This window comes from Bufo gargarizans, chromosome 9 (genome assembly GCF_014858855.1).
Source record: "Bufo gargarizans isolate SCDJY-AF-19 chromosome 9, ASM1485885v1, whole genome shotgun sequence".
Lineage (NCBI taxonomy): Eukaryota > Metazoa > Chordata > Amphibia > Anura > Bufonidae > Bufo > Bufo gargarizans.
In genome coordinates this window covers 192,692,024-192,707,354 of record NC_058088.1, presented here as the reverse complement: position 1 = coordinate 192,707,354, position 15,331 = coordinate 192,692,024, and the positions used below count along the sequence as shown (strand labels likewise).

At 47.1% G+C, this 15,331-nt stretch overlaps 1 protein-coding gene across 1 annotated transcript in view; it reads right to left on the bottom strand.

Moving 5' to 3' along the window:
• The window catches only part of NPDC1 (neural proliferation, differentiation and control 1), a 47,569-nt gene extending 39,969 nt beyond the window's left edge, over nucleotides 1-7,600 (bottom strand). Inside the window, exon 1 of the mRNA XM_044305725.1 lies at nucleotides 7,440-7,600. Within this exon, the coding sequence (XP_044161660.1) occupies nucleotides 7,440-7,515 (76 nt within the window). The 5' untranslated portion in view covers nucleotides 7,516-7,600. The remainder of the gene's footprint in view (nucleotides 1-7,439) is intronic.
• Between the last annotated feature and the right edge of the window lie 7,731 nt (nucleotides 7,601-15,331).

Here is a 15,331-nt window from a genome sequence, read left to right as displayed (position 1 = left end):
AGTCCTGGGGGTCGGCACTGTGACAATGAAGAGAGGGGGGGGGGGGGTCTTCTGCTGTGTAAGGAGTCCCTGCTCTGCTCTAAAGAGTCCTGGGGGTCGGCACATGACAGTGAAGGGGTGGGGGATCTTCTTCTCCATGAGGAGTCCCTGCTCTGCCCTATAGAGTCCTGGGGGTCGGCACTGTGACAATGAAGGGGGAGGGGGTCTTCTACTATGTCACACCCGGCTGTAAGCATTCCATCTCCTATATAGTGCACTATACATTTCCCTCTATTGAAGGGCGGTACTCCCAGCTCCCTTACACTGCATTATCTCCTCCAATGACAGGTGGTCCTCCATTTAAAAGAACCTCAAGCTGATGGATGTCTTTCTACCACAACCAGGGTACGACATTAACATCTATACTGCCCTTACCACTGACAGGCGGTACTCCCAGTGCACTCTGAATCGTGTTCTCTTGGGGCAAATGGCAGTCCCATTAAAAGGCACAGATACTTCGGGGGGGGGGGGGGGGGGCGCTGCTGGGTCTAAGTCTTGTTGGTTCTCAGGAAGCACAGTATATACGCGCACTCTCCAGCGCACCGCCACCTCCTTTTGGAAGAAGGCAGCCATGTTTTTCTAATCTTGGACAACCCCATTAAGGCTACTTTCACACTTGCGTTCGGAGCGGATCTGTTTGGTATCTGCACAGACGGATCCGCTCCTATAATGCAGACGATGGGATCCGTTCAGAACGGATCCGTCTGCATTATCTTTAAGAAAAAATTCTAAGTCTGAAAGTAAGTCAGACGGATCCGTCCAGACTTTGCATTGAAAGTCAATGGGGGACGGAGCCGTTTGAAATTGCACCATATTGTGTCAACTTCAAACGGATCTGTCCCCATTGACTTACATTGTAACTCTAGACGGATCCGTTTGGCTCCGCACGGCCAGGTGGACACCCGAACGCTGCAAGCTGCGTTCAGGTGTCCGCCTGCTGAGCGGAGGCTGAACGCTGCCAGACTGATGCATTCTGAGCGGATCCGCATCCACTCAGAATGCATTGGGGCCGTACGGATCCGTTCGGGGCCGCTTGTGAGAGCCTTCAAACGGAACTCGCAAGCGGAACCCCGAACTCAAGTGTGAAAGTAGCCTAAGAGCGGTGCAGAAAGCAGACTCCCATGACGACACGACATTTCTATTCTGCTCGAAAGCGGAAAGCGACCGTGCAGGAACGTCAAGAATGTCACCCGACAACAAAGCCTTTAAAAAAAAAAAAGAAAAAAGAAAAAGTATCCTTAGAGATTGTGTGTAAACAACATACAGAGCTCAGTGATCGGACTCAGGGGACGGACAGGTTGGACTGGTTGGGAGGTATGACAAGGAGGGGGCCCGGCTGGGAGAGGCCAGTACCGTGCTGTTACTACAGCCCCCAAAGCTAAGGGTCCGTCCATTCGGCATGAACCCACCAGAGAATGCTGGAGGCGGCATCCAAAATAAATGCACGTACAAGCGGAGGAGGATGAAAGAGCTGGAGGCGGCGTCCGGCACACAGGAAAATTTCTGTTAATCCGCCATCAATGGGCCTGGCGCAGAATTACTGGTCACTTGTAAAAAAGTCTCTCTCATGGTTACAAAGCGCGGTGTGTTTACGAGACCAATAGGGCGAAACCATCCAGAATTCTGGATATTGGCCGGAATCTGAGAGAAGAATAAGCTGTAGGTGGGGGGGGGGGGGGTCATTTACTAAAACTGGGTGTTCCACATGCCAGTCTCAGTAAAAACCCCGCCGGAGGACAATCTGGCCAATTTATGAAGAGACTCTTCCTTTTAAAAGGGGTTTTTCAAGACTTTTATACTGATGACCTATTCTCTGGATGGGTCCGACACCCGGGACCTCAGGTGTCCGAGAAGTCACCGACGCTCACAGTAGCGCCACGGCCTCTGCATTTACATCTATGGGGATGAGTGGCGCTTGGGCCCTGTAACCGATGAACGCGCCTAGGGAAGGCTGCGAGTAGGCCGACGAGCTACTGCGAACGCCGGTGCCTTCTCAAACAGCCGATAGGTGGGGGTCCTGGGTGTCAGACCCCCACCGATCAGATACTGATGATCTATCTTGGAAAACCCCTTTAATAAATGACTTGCTTCTTCTGCTGCAGTAGATTTTTGGAAAAGTGGCAAAAAGTCACAAATTTCGTAGTAAACCAGCACTCTGAACAAAATTTTAGACTTTTCTAGGCCAATAAAACTAACAGACGGCTATAGTAAATGACCCCCATGTCACAAGGGGTAGATAGTAGCTGGTGCGGGCACGGGCAGCTGAATACTTCCAGGGCTCGCTTATCAGAAAGCAAAGAGAGAAGTCCTAGGGCTGGATCCGGCCAACGTGGACGACTGCAAACACCGCCGAGCTTTTCCTGCCGTCACAAGGACAGAACAGACCTCATTATAGGTCAATGGGGTCCTGCAGCTGCCAGGATCAGTACAACACCAGGTCTGCGATATTCCCCGATTCTCGGAGCAGACAGAAGTGCGGCAGCGTTCACACCTGCATTTCCATCACATATAACGTCAATAATAGCGCAGTACCCGACCATATTCTTGCTGTCAAAAGTGCGAGAAACCATGGGAGAACCCATTAAAAGCCGATGTAAGATCTGACCCCGCGTATCACCTACATTATGAACAAAGCACAAGGCCTCATCCACATGACCGCGTCCGTATCGTTAAACCACTAAAATACCAGTAGCTTCCGTGTGCAATCCACATCCACTCCCATCACTAGAAATTGCTGTTATAATTCTTAATATGGACAAGAATAGGGCACAATCTATCATTTGCGGAATGGACATACGGACGCGGACCCGTGTGTGGTCGTTTTTTTTTCCTGCGGACCCACAGAAATGAATGGTTCTGTGTGCAATCCAGATCGGACACGGACACAAAATACGGTGTCGTGGACAAAGCCTAAGATGAGCGCAGGATCAGACTACACAGGGATTTGTTTGTAGTCTGTAACCATGGAAACACACAGGACTGTAAAGGAACTGAATGCACAAAGCGGTAAGAGTTTGTCAGCCTAGTTTCTTCATTTTCTATTTTTCAAAAATGTTGAGACGGCTGGAAAAGCTGGGCGACGACCGATAGGACATCCGTGCGCGGTCCATGTTTTTTGTTTGCTGAAATAAATAGGTCCGTGTGCAATCCGCAAAAAAAAAAAAGCAGACCAGACGCGGATACAAAATATGGCCCAAGGCTTTAAACCCCCGTTTATCTAGCAGAAAGATTTTCGAGCTGATTTCTTGGAAAATATGAGCGGACTCATCCTTCCACTAAGGCCTCCTGCACACGACCGTTGTGTGCACCCGTGGCCGTTGTGCCGTTTTCCGTTTTTTTTGCGGACCCATTGACTTTCAATGGGTCCGTGGAAAAATCGGAAACTGCACCGTTTGGCAGCCGCATCTGTGAGCCGTGTTTCCTGGCCGTGAAAAAAATATGACCTGTCCTATTTTTTTCACGGCCAACGGTTCACGGGCCCATTCAAGTCAATGGGTCCGTGAAAATCACGGATGCACACAAGATTGTCATCCGTGTCCGTGATCCGTGTCCGTTTTTTCCTATCATTTCAATGGCAAACTTGACTTAGATTTTTTTTTCATTTTTCATGTCCGTGGATCCTCCAAAAATCACGGAAGACCCACGGAAGAAAAAACGGGCACGGATCACGGACCTACGGACCCCGTTTTTGCGGACTGTGTAAAAAAACGTTCGTGTGCAGGAGGCCTAAGACGGACGCTGCCAGCATCGAGAACATCATGGAACGGGGGAAAACGCCAATTTATGCTGAGACAATGGGCTGATGTTAAACAGGAAGGACCGCGGAGACTGTGAGAACACGGCGCTGGTTTATAAAGAGAAATCCCTCAAAGCTGACGGCCTGTGACTAATGGTTCAGCTGCGGGCCGGACCGTGGGAGAATAACAGACCAACGCCATTGAAGTGAATGGGTCCGCATCCGTGATGCGGAATGCACACGGAACTGTGGCCGTGTATTGCGGCCCGCAATTTGCACACGGATCACACTTACCCTCATCCATTGGTGACGGGCCGCTGCCATCTTGATTGAGGATCCAGCGCAAAATCTCACGTGGCCCATGGTGACGGCAGACGTCACTGCACGCGGGATTTTGTGCAGTAAGTATGATTTATTTTTTTATGCTAGTCGATTCATTACCATGACGCACGAGGAAATTCGGCTTCAGGGCGAATAAAATTACCTGAAATTCGGATCGAAGTCCACACTAACTGCATCATTAGGTTGCACAGAGTAACCCAAGCGGATAGAAGAGATTGCTACTGCTAGGCGCCACTCGCCAATTTGCGCCATCGGTAGCCCATGTCTGTGAAGACGACGGTCGCGGCTTCATCTGTGGCCATTTTTCATCCATATTCCACGGACGCTGCTAGGCTGAAAATTCGGTCTCCAGAGCATCTCCTACCAAAACGGTCTGTGAAAATCACAGCCCAAACACGGACGGCATCACAGACCCATAGACTATAATGTGCGCGAGGGAGCCGTAATCACGGACAGAACAGGGCGTGCTTCCGTGGCGTCTGCCATCCGTGCAGAGTCACGACACATGAAAGAGGCTTTATTCCGTGTCTGTGAAAAAAGTCTATTTTCATCCTTTTTTTCTTCTTCTTACAAACATGCTTCCTGTGCATGTTCTCCACGGAATACCATACATCTATGGACCAAAACACGAACACGCACTTTGCGGACTGCATGCACCCATTCAATTTAAAGGGGCCCTCTCACTTCAGCAGAGACCGTTAGTACAAGGCACTTACTAATGTATTGTGATTCTCCATATTGCCTCCTTTGCTGGATTGATTCATTTCCCCATCACATTAGACACTGCTGGTTTCTATGGTTACGACCACCCTGCAATCCGGCAGCAGTGGTCGTGGTTGCACACTATAGGGAAAAAGCAGCCCGTCCACCTCATATCTGCGCTGCAGCAGTGGTCGTGACCCCTGGATAAGCAGCGGTGTATAATGCAATGGAAAAATGAATCCAATACATTAGTCAGTGCCTCGAAGTAACTGTGTCTACGTGAGAGGACCCCTTTAAGGTATCCGTGCAGGGTCCGTTAGCTCTATGTGCTCTTTTAGGACATACAAAAAGGGGTTAACCAAAGCGCACAAGGGTATGCCCGCTATTATAATCCGTAGAACAAAAGCAGCGGGGTCCGTAGGGGGCGGCAGCAGGAAATAACAATGCTTTCCTGCCCAGAAAATGAGCCGGGACGGAGGGAAACCCAGAGCCACATATCTGCACTGGCTAAATACACAGACGGGCACGCGGGTTATAAGAACACGCCAAGAACAGGTTCTGCTCCTTCGCCTATGACTCACTCCAAATACAACGCTCATTTCTGAAGCAATTGTTGCCTCCCCGGACGAACATGGCGGACGGAAAGATGTCAAGGGGGACCCTAAAAGAGGACGGGGACCCCAGTCTGCAATGGAAATGCAGATTCTCATTCAGATAGTCAATAATGACCTGACAGCAGCGCACAAGTTCACCCCAAATTTTGTCCCTCAGAACCCGTTTGGGAGGTGACCAGGCCGCGGCCCAATATGATCTGCACATCGGACACGGATGCCGTGTATAAGGGCAGCTTCACGCGGGAGCGTGATCCTCTGGACGCTGCTCGTCTTGCAGGAGCGCAGGGCATTATACTGACTTATAATGCTGTGTGCTGCTATGTCGTGAGAATGAGCCGCTGAGGCCAGTGACTGGCTGCAGTGGTATATGTGACGTCATCGTAGCAGCCTGGCGCGGTGGCAGTGCGGCACTGCTGGATCGGAGGGCGGTCGGGAAGCAAATTTTTTTTATTTTTTAAAAATTATTTTACCGATTTCACTGTATTCCAGGACTCGTTCAGATCTCATATACTTGCTGGGAAGCATCACTGTTTACCTTGGGGAGGAGTCTTGGAAAGCTGGGTGACAACCCCACAGGGATCTGTGAGGGCGGCCATGGGGGTTGTCACCCAGCTTTCCCACAGTCTGTAACCAATTACATAACACTTGTATTATTATAAGAATATAGTCCAGATTTCTCCGCCTTGTCTATTTATAACTGACTACATGACAACTGCATCATTATAACAATATAATGCACAGGGGAGTATTATACAGTCATGGAATGCAGCCGTTTGACAACTTGTAAGCGTCCAATGGTAACTACAACTCCCAGCATGCACAGCTAAGAGTGGTCATTTCCTGGCGGTTGGATGCCCACAGGTTGCAAACTACTGCATTGGATAATGGTATAATGCTCGCCCATGCATTATACTCTTATAATAATACAGTTATGTAGTCGATTATAAACAGACAAGGCGAGGAGAGCTGGGTGACCACCAATGTGGCGGCTAGATTGTCTGCGCATGATGGGAGTTGTAGTTTGCAACCTGTGGGCTTCCAGCAAAGCAACCGTGTAACATGATATAACGCTCCCCCGTGCATAATACTGTTATAATAATACAGTCCTTATGTAATCAGTTATACACAGACGAGGCAGATCTATTTCACGGACAGCTGGGTGACAACCAGTAAGACCAGCTAGACTGTCAGTGCATGATGGGAGTTGTAGCTTCCTAACAACAGGAAGCCCACTAGCAAAATCATTCCCCTCAACATCAGGAACTGGAGAGGGGGAAGCATTTCCCGGGGGATCAGATGTCATCTCACCGCGATTCCTCAATTTAGATTCCAAGCGGACTACAACTCCAATTAATACAACTTCCCATTAATATGATGGATTATAATCTCCAGATTTATGACATCACGACCGATTATAATCTCCGGATTTATGACATCACGACCGATTATAATCCCCGGATTTGTGACATCACGACCGATTATAATCCCTGGATTTATGACATCACGACCGATTATAATCCCCGGATTTGTGACATCACGACGGATTATAATCCCCGGATTTGTGACATCACGACGGATTATAATCCCCGGATTTGTGACATCACGACGGATTATAATCCCCGGATTTGTGACATCACGACCGATTATAATCCCCGGATCGCCCCCTCCCCATTATTATGACATCATTCAAGGACGCAGAACGCTACATAGAAACCATCCGTCTGTCAGACTCATAACATATGTCAGGAGCCGAGGAGGGCATATATATCCGCAGGTAGAGGCGTATACATATAGATGTATGCAGATACACATATGGACAGACTCATACATATACATATGTGCACACAGAACACATGCACACACATACACATCATACATACAGCCATATACATCACAATATAATATAACCGCCCTCCATATTACACATCAGCGCATATACCCACCACACCTGTGCTCCCCCCTCCATGACACCTGCCTTCTCCAGCTCCCCACCTTGTGCCTCTTACCTGGGCTCCCAGTGCACATAACCAGCAGCAGCAGGCAGCTGCACACGGTGACCCCCGCTCCGCGGAATCCCCCCATGTCTCAGGCTGATCCGGGGAGAGGCTGCATCGCGTTGCGTTCCCCGGCCGAAGCGATCACTGACAGAAGAAGCGGGAGCGCGCAGACAGCGTGACTGAGGGAGCAGCCGCGCATGCCCAGTGTGCTCGGCCGCGGGGGCGCGCCTTTACCTCAGGAGCCGGAGATGGCCGCCTCCTGAGGTAAATTACGCGGAAGATAAGATTATAGTCCTGTGGAAACGTGAATGTAATGTTATCACGCTGTGCAGTAAAGGTTGAAAAATGTGATAAGAAATGGCTCATATAGGAGAAGACGATTTACTTGTGTACATGTCAGTCAATGGTAACTGACAGAAGCCATATCCCAAGTCGGAAGAAATGCTTCGATATTTACCTCAGTCGTGACGCTTAGAGACAGCGTAATATCGCTTGCGGTTTTCGGGAAGGAAGATGCTGGAACGTTGTCTTTCCAGAGGTAAAAAATTGTATGTAAAGCGGTTTTACGATATTATAACTATGGAATATCGATTGGATGAGAAGTCGCCTTTTTTGCGGGGTCCCAAATGTCGTAACCCCCCAAAAGGCAATACTGTGCTCCCCAATACTATACTGAAGAAAGCAGCTCCCCTGAAAAAACAGCTCCCCCTTCAATAACTATTGGCACACAGTGCCCCCCAAAAAACTGCGCCCAGAAAATAATGGCCCTGACAGTAATAGTGCCGTAAGGGTACTTTCGCACTAGCGTTATTCTTTTCCAGTATTGAAATCCGCTAAAGGGTTTCAATACCGGAAAAAAAACGCATAAGTTTTGTCCTAATGCATTCTGAATGGAAAGCGATCCGTTCAGTATGCATCAGGATGTCTTCCGTGCCGTCCAATACCGCCAAAATACAATGCTGCACTTGCATAAATTTCCATTGAGATGTATTAATGCCGGATCAGGAAATTGCCGCACTGCCCGATCCGGTTTTCCGACCTGCGCCTGGATATAGGAGGAACTGGTTTTGCAGCTTCCTGTTTGCGTCTTTGCTCCAGTCTGCGATGGAGAAGAAAGCAGCACGCCATTGAAGGGGAGTATAAATGATTATTTTATATAAGCAGCTCCTATGTACTTATACATAGGAGCTGTATGTTATAAGTAAATAGGGGATACTAGGAGGAGTAGTACCTAGGACTGCAACTCCCAGCATCCCCTATGTACAGTGACCAAAAATGTGGGTGAGCGGTTTGCTGACGTCAGCGTTGTGGATCGAGTGGCCCATGGTGGGGTTATGGCATGGGCAGGCGTATGTTATGGACAACGAACACAGGTGCATTTTATTGATGGCATTCTGAATGCACAGAGATCCCGTGACGAGATCCTGAGGCCCATTGTTGTGCCGTTCATCCGTGGCCATCACCTCATGTGCAGCATGATTTTGGGTTTATATTTTTGGTCAGTGTACATATACTACCTGCAGTCTCTATACAATAGTAAATAGGAACTGCTGGTAGTATAACTACATAGTGGATGGTAGGAGTACCTAGGACTACAACTCCTAGCATCCACTATGTACTTATACTACCAGCAGTCCCTATGGATTATACTACCAGCAGTCCCTATGGATTAGTACATACGGACTGCTGGTAGTATAAGGGGGATAGGGGATGCTAGGAGTAGTAGTCATAGGTACAATAATATAACTACCACTCCTCATATTAATTTTTTAGAAACAAAAAAAAACTGCCACATAGCCTGCAAGACAGGAAAAAAGTTCCATAAATGGTAAGTATTTACGTGGGTCTGCTTGTCGTGTGTAAAGTTAAAACATTATTTTTTTTTAAATATTTTTATTTTTTTTAATAGACATATCTTCTTCAAGTGAGGCCAGGAGCACTCCTCCTCAACAATGTCTCTGACATGATACGGTATGTTAAGTTGGATTATAGCAAGCCCCTCTGTAATATTTTTGCCATTATTCTAACTATGTTTTTTATGTTTTCTCGCAGTCATCGTCTGTGGAGGAGTGGCATCCCTGCCAAGAAGAAATTGCAGAGGGGGAAAGTGGGGGTGGAGGACAGCAAATGGTAGGTGTTTAGCTTTCTATTTTTAATTATATTTTTTTTCCCAAAAAAATACATGTTCAACGTTCCGAAGTATATATATATTTTTCAATTTCACAACCACCTTGTCCCATTGCCTCTCCGAGAGGACCTCAAGCCTATCGCCAGAGGAAGTCTGGGAGCGGTCGGAGTCATATGAGTATTTGCAATCAGTCTTTTAAATTTAAAAAGTTTCAAATATATATATATATACAGTTCTGCCCATAATTATTTATACCCCAGGCAAATTTTGACTTAAAGTTACTTTTATTCAACCAGCAAGTAATTTTTTGAAGGGAAATGACATCGGTGTCTCCCAAAAGATAATAAGACGATGTACAAGAGGCATTATTGTGGGGGAAAAAAACAATTTCTCAGCTTTTATTTGCATTTGAGCAAAAAGTGTCCAGTCCAAAATTATTCATACCCTTTTAAATAATCAGTAGAAAAGCCTTTCTTGGCTATTACAGCGATCAGACGCTTCCTATAATTGCAGACCAGCTTTTTGCAGGTCTACAGGTATTTTTGCCTATTCATCTTTAGCAATGAGCTCCACATCTTTCAGGTTGGAGGGTCTTCTTGCCATCACCCTGATCTTTAGCTTCCTCCACAGATTCTCCATTGGATTCCAGTCTGGACTCTGGCTGGGCCGCTCCAAAACGTTCATGTTGTTGTCCGCTAACCATTTCTTCACCACTTTTGCTGTGTGTTTTGGGTCATTGTCCTGCTGAAATGTCCACTGGTGCCCAAGGCCACGTTTCTCTGCAGACGCCTGATGTTGTCGGTGAGAATCCTCATGTATTGCTCTTTTTCATGGTGCCGTTTACTGTGATTAGGTTCCCTGGTCCATTGGCTGAAAAACACCCCCAAAGCATTAGGTTCCCACCACCATGTTTGACAGTGGGGATGGTGTTCTTTGGGTTGAAGGTTTCTCCTTTTTTACGCCAAATGAAGGAAACATCATTGCGACCAAACAATTCAATTTTTGTTTCATTTGACCATAACACAGAAGACCAGAAGACCATTACATGCTCAAATGCTTTCCTTTGTTCTGTGGTCATTCTCATAGGGCAAAGGAATTTTTTGGGAAATCCAGTTATGGAACGGGCTCTCCATGGAGAACGATAGGCGTATGCTTCTGGCTAGCATTGCTCACAGTGAAGTCAACGTCTCTAATAGTTCGAGATAGGGGTAAAGCCTGACCATAGGAGCCGGTGAAGTCACAGTGAACAATACTAATGCAGAGCCTCCTAAGCATTATCCGTTCTGCAGGTGAAATACTTTGACGGAAAATGGTGTCCTGTCTTTCGATGCAATGAGACACCCTTTGTAGCAGATTGTCAAAACTGGAGACGCTCATCCGTAAATAGTTGAGAAAACTTGTCCGGATAATTCTGCAGTTCGGGAAATAGAACTTCGAATGCTCCCCTTCTCATTCGGGCAGAAGTGATTGGATGCACCCAATAGGGACGGCACAGTCTGGCTGGAAGACGTCTCCTCCAGCGGGAAACAAGGATTAGAGCCTGAAATCCAAACTGAATGTGGTCCGCAATCATCTTTGCTCTCGTCTGAGGGGGATGTGACCTTCGGTTGTCTTCTATAGCCACTGTACAATTTGCATCTGAAATAGGTTCTTTTGATCTTTGAAAAATTTAAATACCAGATCCGTTATTCCGTTTGAAACGGATGAGATGTATCCTTTATTTCACTGGATCCGTCTAATGGATCCGGAAAAAAAGATATCAGTTTGCATACGGTTTGCCGGATCCGGCAGGCAGTTACGGCAACGAACTGCCTGCCGGATTCTAACAACGCTAGTGTGAAAGTACCCTAACATAGTGTCCTCCAAAAATAATTGGGCTAAGCTGATACCGTGCCAGGTGCCTTCCACAACTAGTAGTGCTCCCAAAAGTCCCACCAATGGTAATAAATATCTGCCAGAGCGCATAGTGCCCCTAATAATGCCCCATTGTGCCCATACTAGTAATCATGTTCCCCATAGCCCCCCACTACTAATACGTCTCCTTATAATGTAAGGCAGTAGAAAAATGCCCCCTTATGTGTACCAGTACAAAAATATCTCCTTATAATGTGTACCAGTACAAAAATATCTCCTTATAATGTGTACCAGTACAAAAATATCTCCTTATAATGTGTACCAGTGCAAAAATACCCCCTTATAATGTGTGCCAGTGCAAAAAATGCACCCTTAAAATGGGTGCCAGTACAACAATGTCCCTATTTAGTGCCCCCATAGTGGCCCAACAGCATGATGCCAGATAAAAAACAATAAACCCAAATACTTACCTCCATGCGGCTGTCAGCAGTGTCCTGTGTGGCCTGTGTCCGGAGCTGTATGCTGCCCGGCTCGGGCGGCACCATGATGATTCCGTTATCGCGCCGCCTGCGCCAGCCTCTTATAGGCTTTATGTATAGTGCCTGCAGCCTATCAGAGGAAATGGAGCAGGGAGACATCGCTCCCATGCCCCCCTCCCCCCAGCATCTAACTGTACCACGGTCCTGAGGACGACGATACAGTGCGTCTTATGGGGGCGAATACTAACGAGCGCTTCCATTTTGTGCGTGAGCCTTAAAACAGAGGCAGAAAAGTACGCCAGACCTGGAGGGCAGTAGAAATTAGACTGTTTTTACAACTAAATCAGCTGCAAAATAAGGCACACCGACATAAATAGGTCATAAAAAAGGTACAAAAGTTAGAAAACTTCAGAATTAGTATAACAAAATCAAAATAGATAAATTAGGCTGCTTTCACACTAGCGTTCGCTGGTCCGCTCGTGAGCTCCGTTTGAAGGAGCTCACGAGCGGACCCGAACGCAGCCGTCGAGCCCTGATGCAGTCTGAATGGAGGCGGATCCGCTCAGACTGCATCAGTCTGGCGGCGTTCAGCCTCCGCTCCGCTCGCCTCCGCACGGACAGGCGGACAGCTGAACGCTGCTTGCAGCGTTCGGGTGTCCGCCTGGCCGTTCGGAGGCGTGCGGATCCGTCCAGACTTTCAATGTAAGTCAATGGGGACGGATCCGTTTGATGATGCCACAATGTGGCTCAATCTTCAAGCGGATCCGTCCCCCATTGACTTTACATTGAAAGTCTGGACGGATCCGTACTAGGCTATTTTCACACTTAGCTGTTCTATGCTAAAAATAATGCAGACGGATCCGTTCTGAACGGAGCCTCCGTCTGCATTATTATGAGCGGATCCGTTCAGAACGGATCCGCCCGAACGCTAGTGTGAAAGTAGCCTAAAGCTGAAGAGACTCAAAAACAGGTGCACTTTCAGTAGTAAATGAAACTAAAAAAAGTGTAAATTTTTGTGTCTAAAACAGCATTTTTACGCCTAACGGGCACAGACACTATAGTAAATGTGCCACCTGGTGTCTGCTGTGTAAAACAGCAGATGCCCACTCAGTTCCTGTAACGGTGGATGTCGGGAAGGGGTTAAAGGGATTGAATGGTTGCAGGAGGAAATGGGACGATACAATGGATCCACCTGCAATGAAGCAGTGATCCGGCGGCACCTCCCCAGTTCTCCCAGCTGAGATCTGTTTACCTGGCTGCAGCAGTCACTGGCCTCAGCCTCGTCATTAGGTGCCCAGGCACAGGAGATAAGTACACCTCTTTGGTGGCTTAGGCCTCTGTCCGTGGCAAGACAGTCAGTGGTTCATCTGTGAAGATGTCCATGTGCTAGGCCTGAAAATTTTCAGAGCATCTCCTACCAATATGCAGTGGAAAACCATGGACCAAACACGGATGGCATCACGTATAGACCATACAGGTCCTTCTCAAAAAATTAGCATATTGTGATAAAGTTCATTATTTTCTGTAATGTACTGATAAACATTAGACTTTCATATATTTTGGATTCATTACACACCAACTGAAGTAGTTCAAGCCTTTTATTGTTTTAATATTGATGATTTTGGCATACAGCTCATGAAAACCCAAATTTCCTATCTCGAAAAATTAGCATATTTCATCCGACCAATAAAAGAAAAGTGTTTTTAATACAAAAAAAGTCAACCTTCAAATAATTATGTTCAGTTCTGCACTCAATACTTGGTCGGGAATCCTTTTGCAGAAATGACTGCTTCAATGCGGCGTGGCATGGAGGCAATCGGCCTGTGGCACTGCTGAGGTGTTATGGAGGCCCAGGAGGCTTCAATGCGGCGTGGCATGGAGGCAATCAGCCTGTGGCACTGCTGAGGTGTTATGGAGGCCCAGGATGCTTCGATAGCGGCCTTAAGCTCATCCAGAGTGTTGGGTCTTGCGTCTCTCAACTTTCTCTTCCCAATATCCCACAGATTCTCTATGGGGTTCAGGCCAGGAGAGTTGGCAGGCCAATTGAGCACAGTAATACCATGGTCAGTAAACCATTTACCAGTGGTTTTGGCACTGTGAGCAGGTGCCAGGTTGTGCTGAAAAATGAAATCTTCATCTCCATAAAGCTTTTCAGCAGATGGAAGCATGAAGTGCTCCAAAATCTCCTGAGAGCAGCTGCATTGACCCTGCCCTTGATAAAACAGTGGACCAACACCAGCAGCTGACATGGCACCCCAGACCATCACTGACTGTGGGTACTTGACACTGGACTTCAGGCATTTTGGCATTTCCCTCTCCCCAGTCTTCCTCCAGACCCTGGCACCTTGATTTCCGAATGACATGCAACAGTCCAGTGCTGCTTCTCTGTAGCCCAGGTCAGGCGCTTCTGCCGCTGTTTCTGGTTCAAAAGTGGCTTGACCTGGGGAATGCGGCACCTGTAGCCCATTTCCTGCACACGCCTGTACACGGTGGCTCTGGATGTTTCTACTCCAGACTCAGTCCACTGCTTCCGCAGGTCCCCCAAGGTCTGGAATCGGTCCTTCTCCACAATCTTCCTCAGGGTCCGGTCACCTCTTCTCGTTGTGCAGCATTTTCTGCCACACTTTTTCCTTCCCACAGACTTCCCACTGAGGTGCCTTGATACAGCACTCTGGGAACAGCCTATTCGTTCAGAAATTTCTTTCTGTGTCTTACCCTCTTGCTTGAGGGTGTCAATGATGGCCTTCTGGACAGCAGTCAGGTCGGCAGTCTTACCCATGATTGCGGTTTTGAGTAATGAACCAGGCTGGGAGTTTTTAAAAGCCTCAGGAATCTTTTGCAGGTGTTTAGAGTTAATTAGTTGATTCAGATGATTAGGTTAATAGCTCGTTTAGAGAACCTTTTCATGATATGCTAATTTTTTGAGATAGGAATTTTGGGTTTTCATGAGCTGTGGCCAAAATCATCAATATTAAAACAATAAAAGGCTTGAACTACTTCAGTTGGTGTGTAATGAATCTAAAATATATGAAAGTCTAATGTTTATCAGTACATTACAGAAAATAATGAACTTTATCACAATATGCTAATTTTTTGAGAAGGACCTGTAATGTGTGTGAGGGATCCATAATCACGGACAAAAATGGGGCCTGTTTCCATGGTGTCACCATGGTCCTTGGAAAACCACTGATGTGTGAATACACACATTAAAGTCAATGGATACCTGAGCTGTCCAAGAGGACCACAGGCAGCACACATTGACGTGTGAAAAAGGCCATAAACTATATATTAATAGTTTTTCACTGACTACAATCTGAAATGCACCCTTCCCAATTCTGCGTCTTTTCGGTAGCACTTATATTTAAAGTGGTTTTGCCATCTCAGACAATGGGGGCATATCGCTAGGATATCCCCCCATTGTCTGATACTTGCAGGCCCCA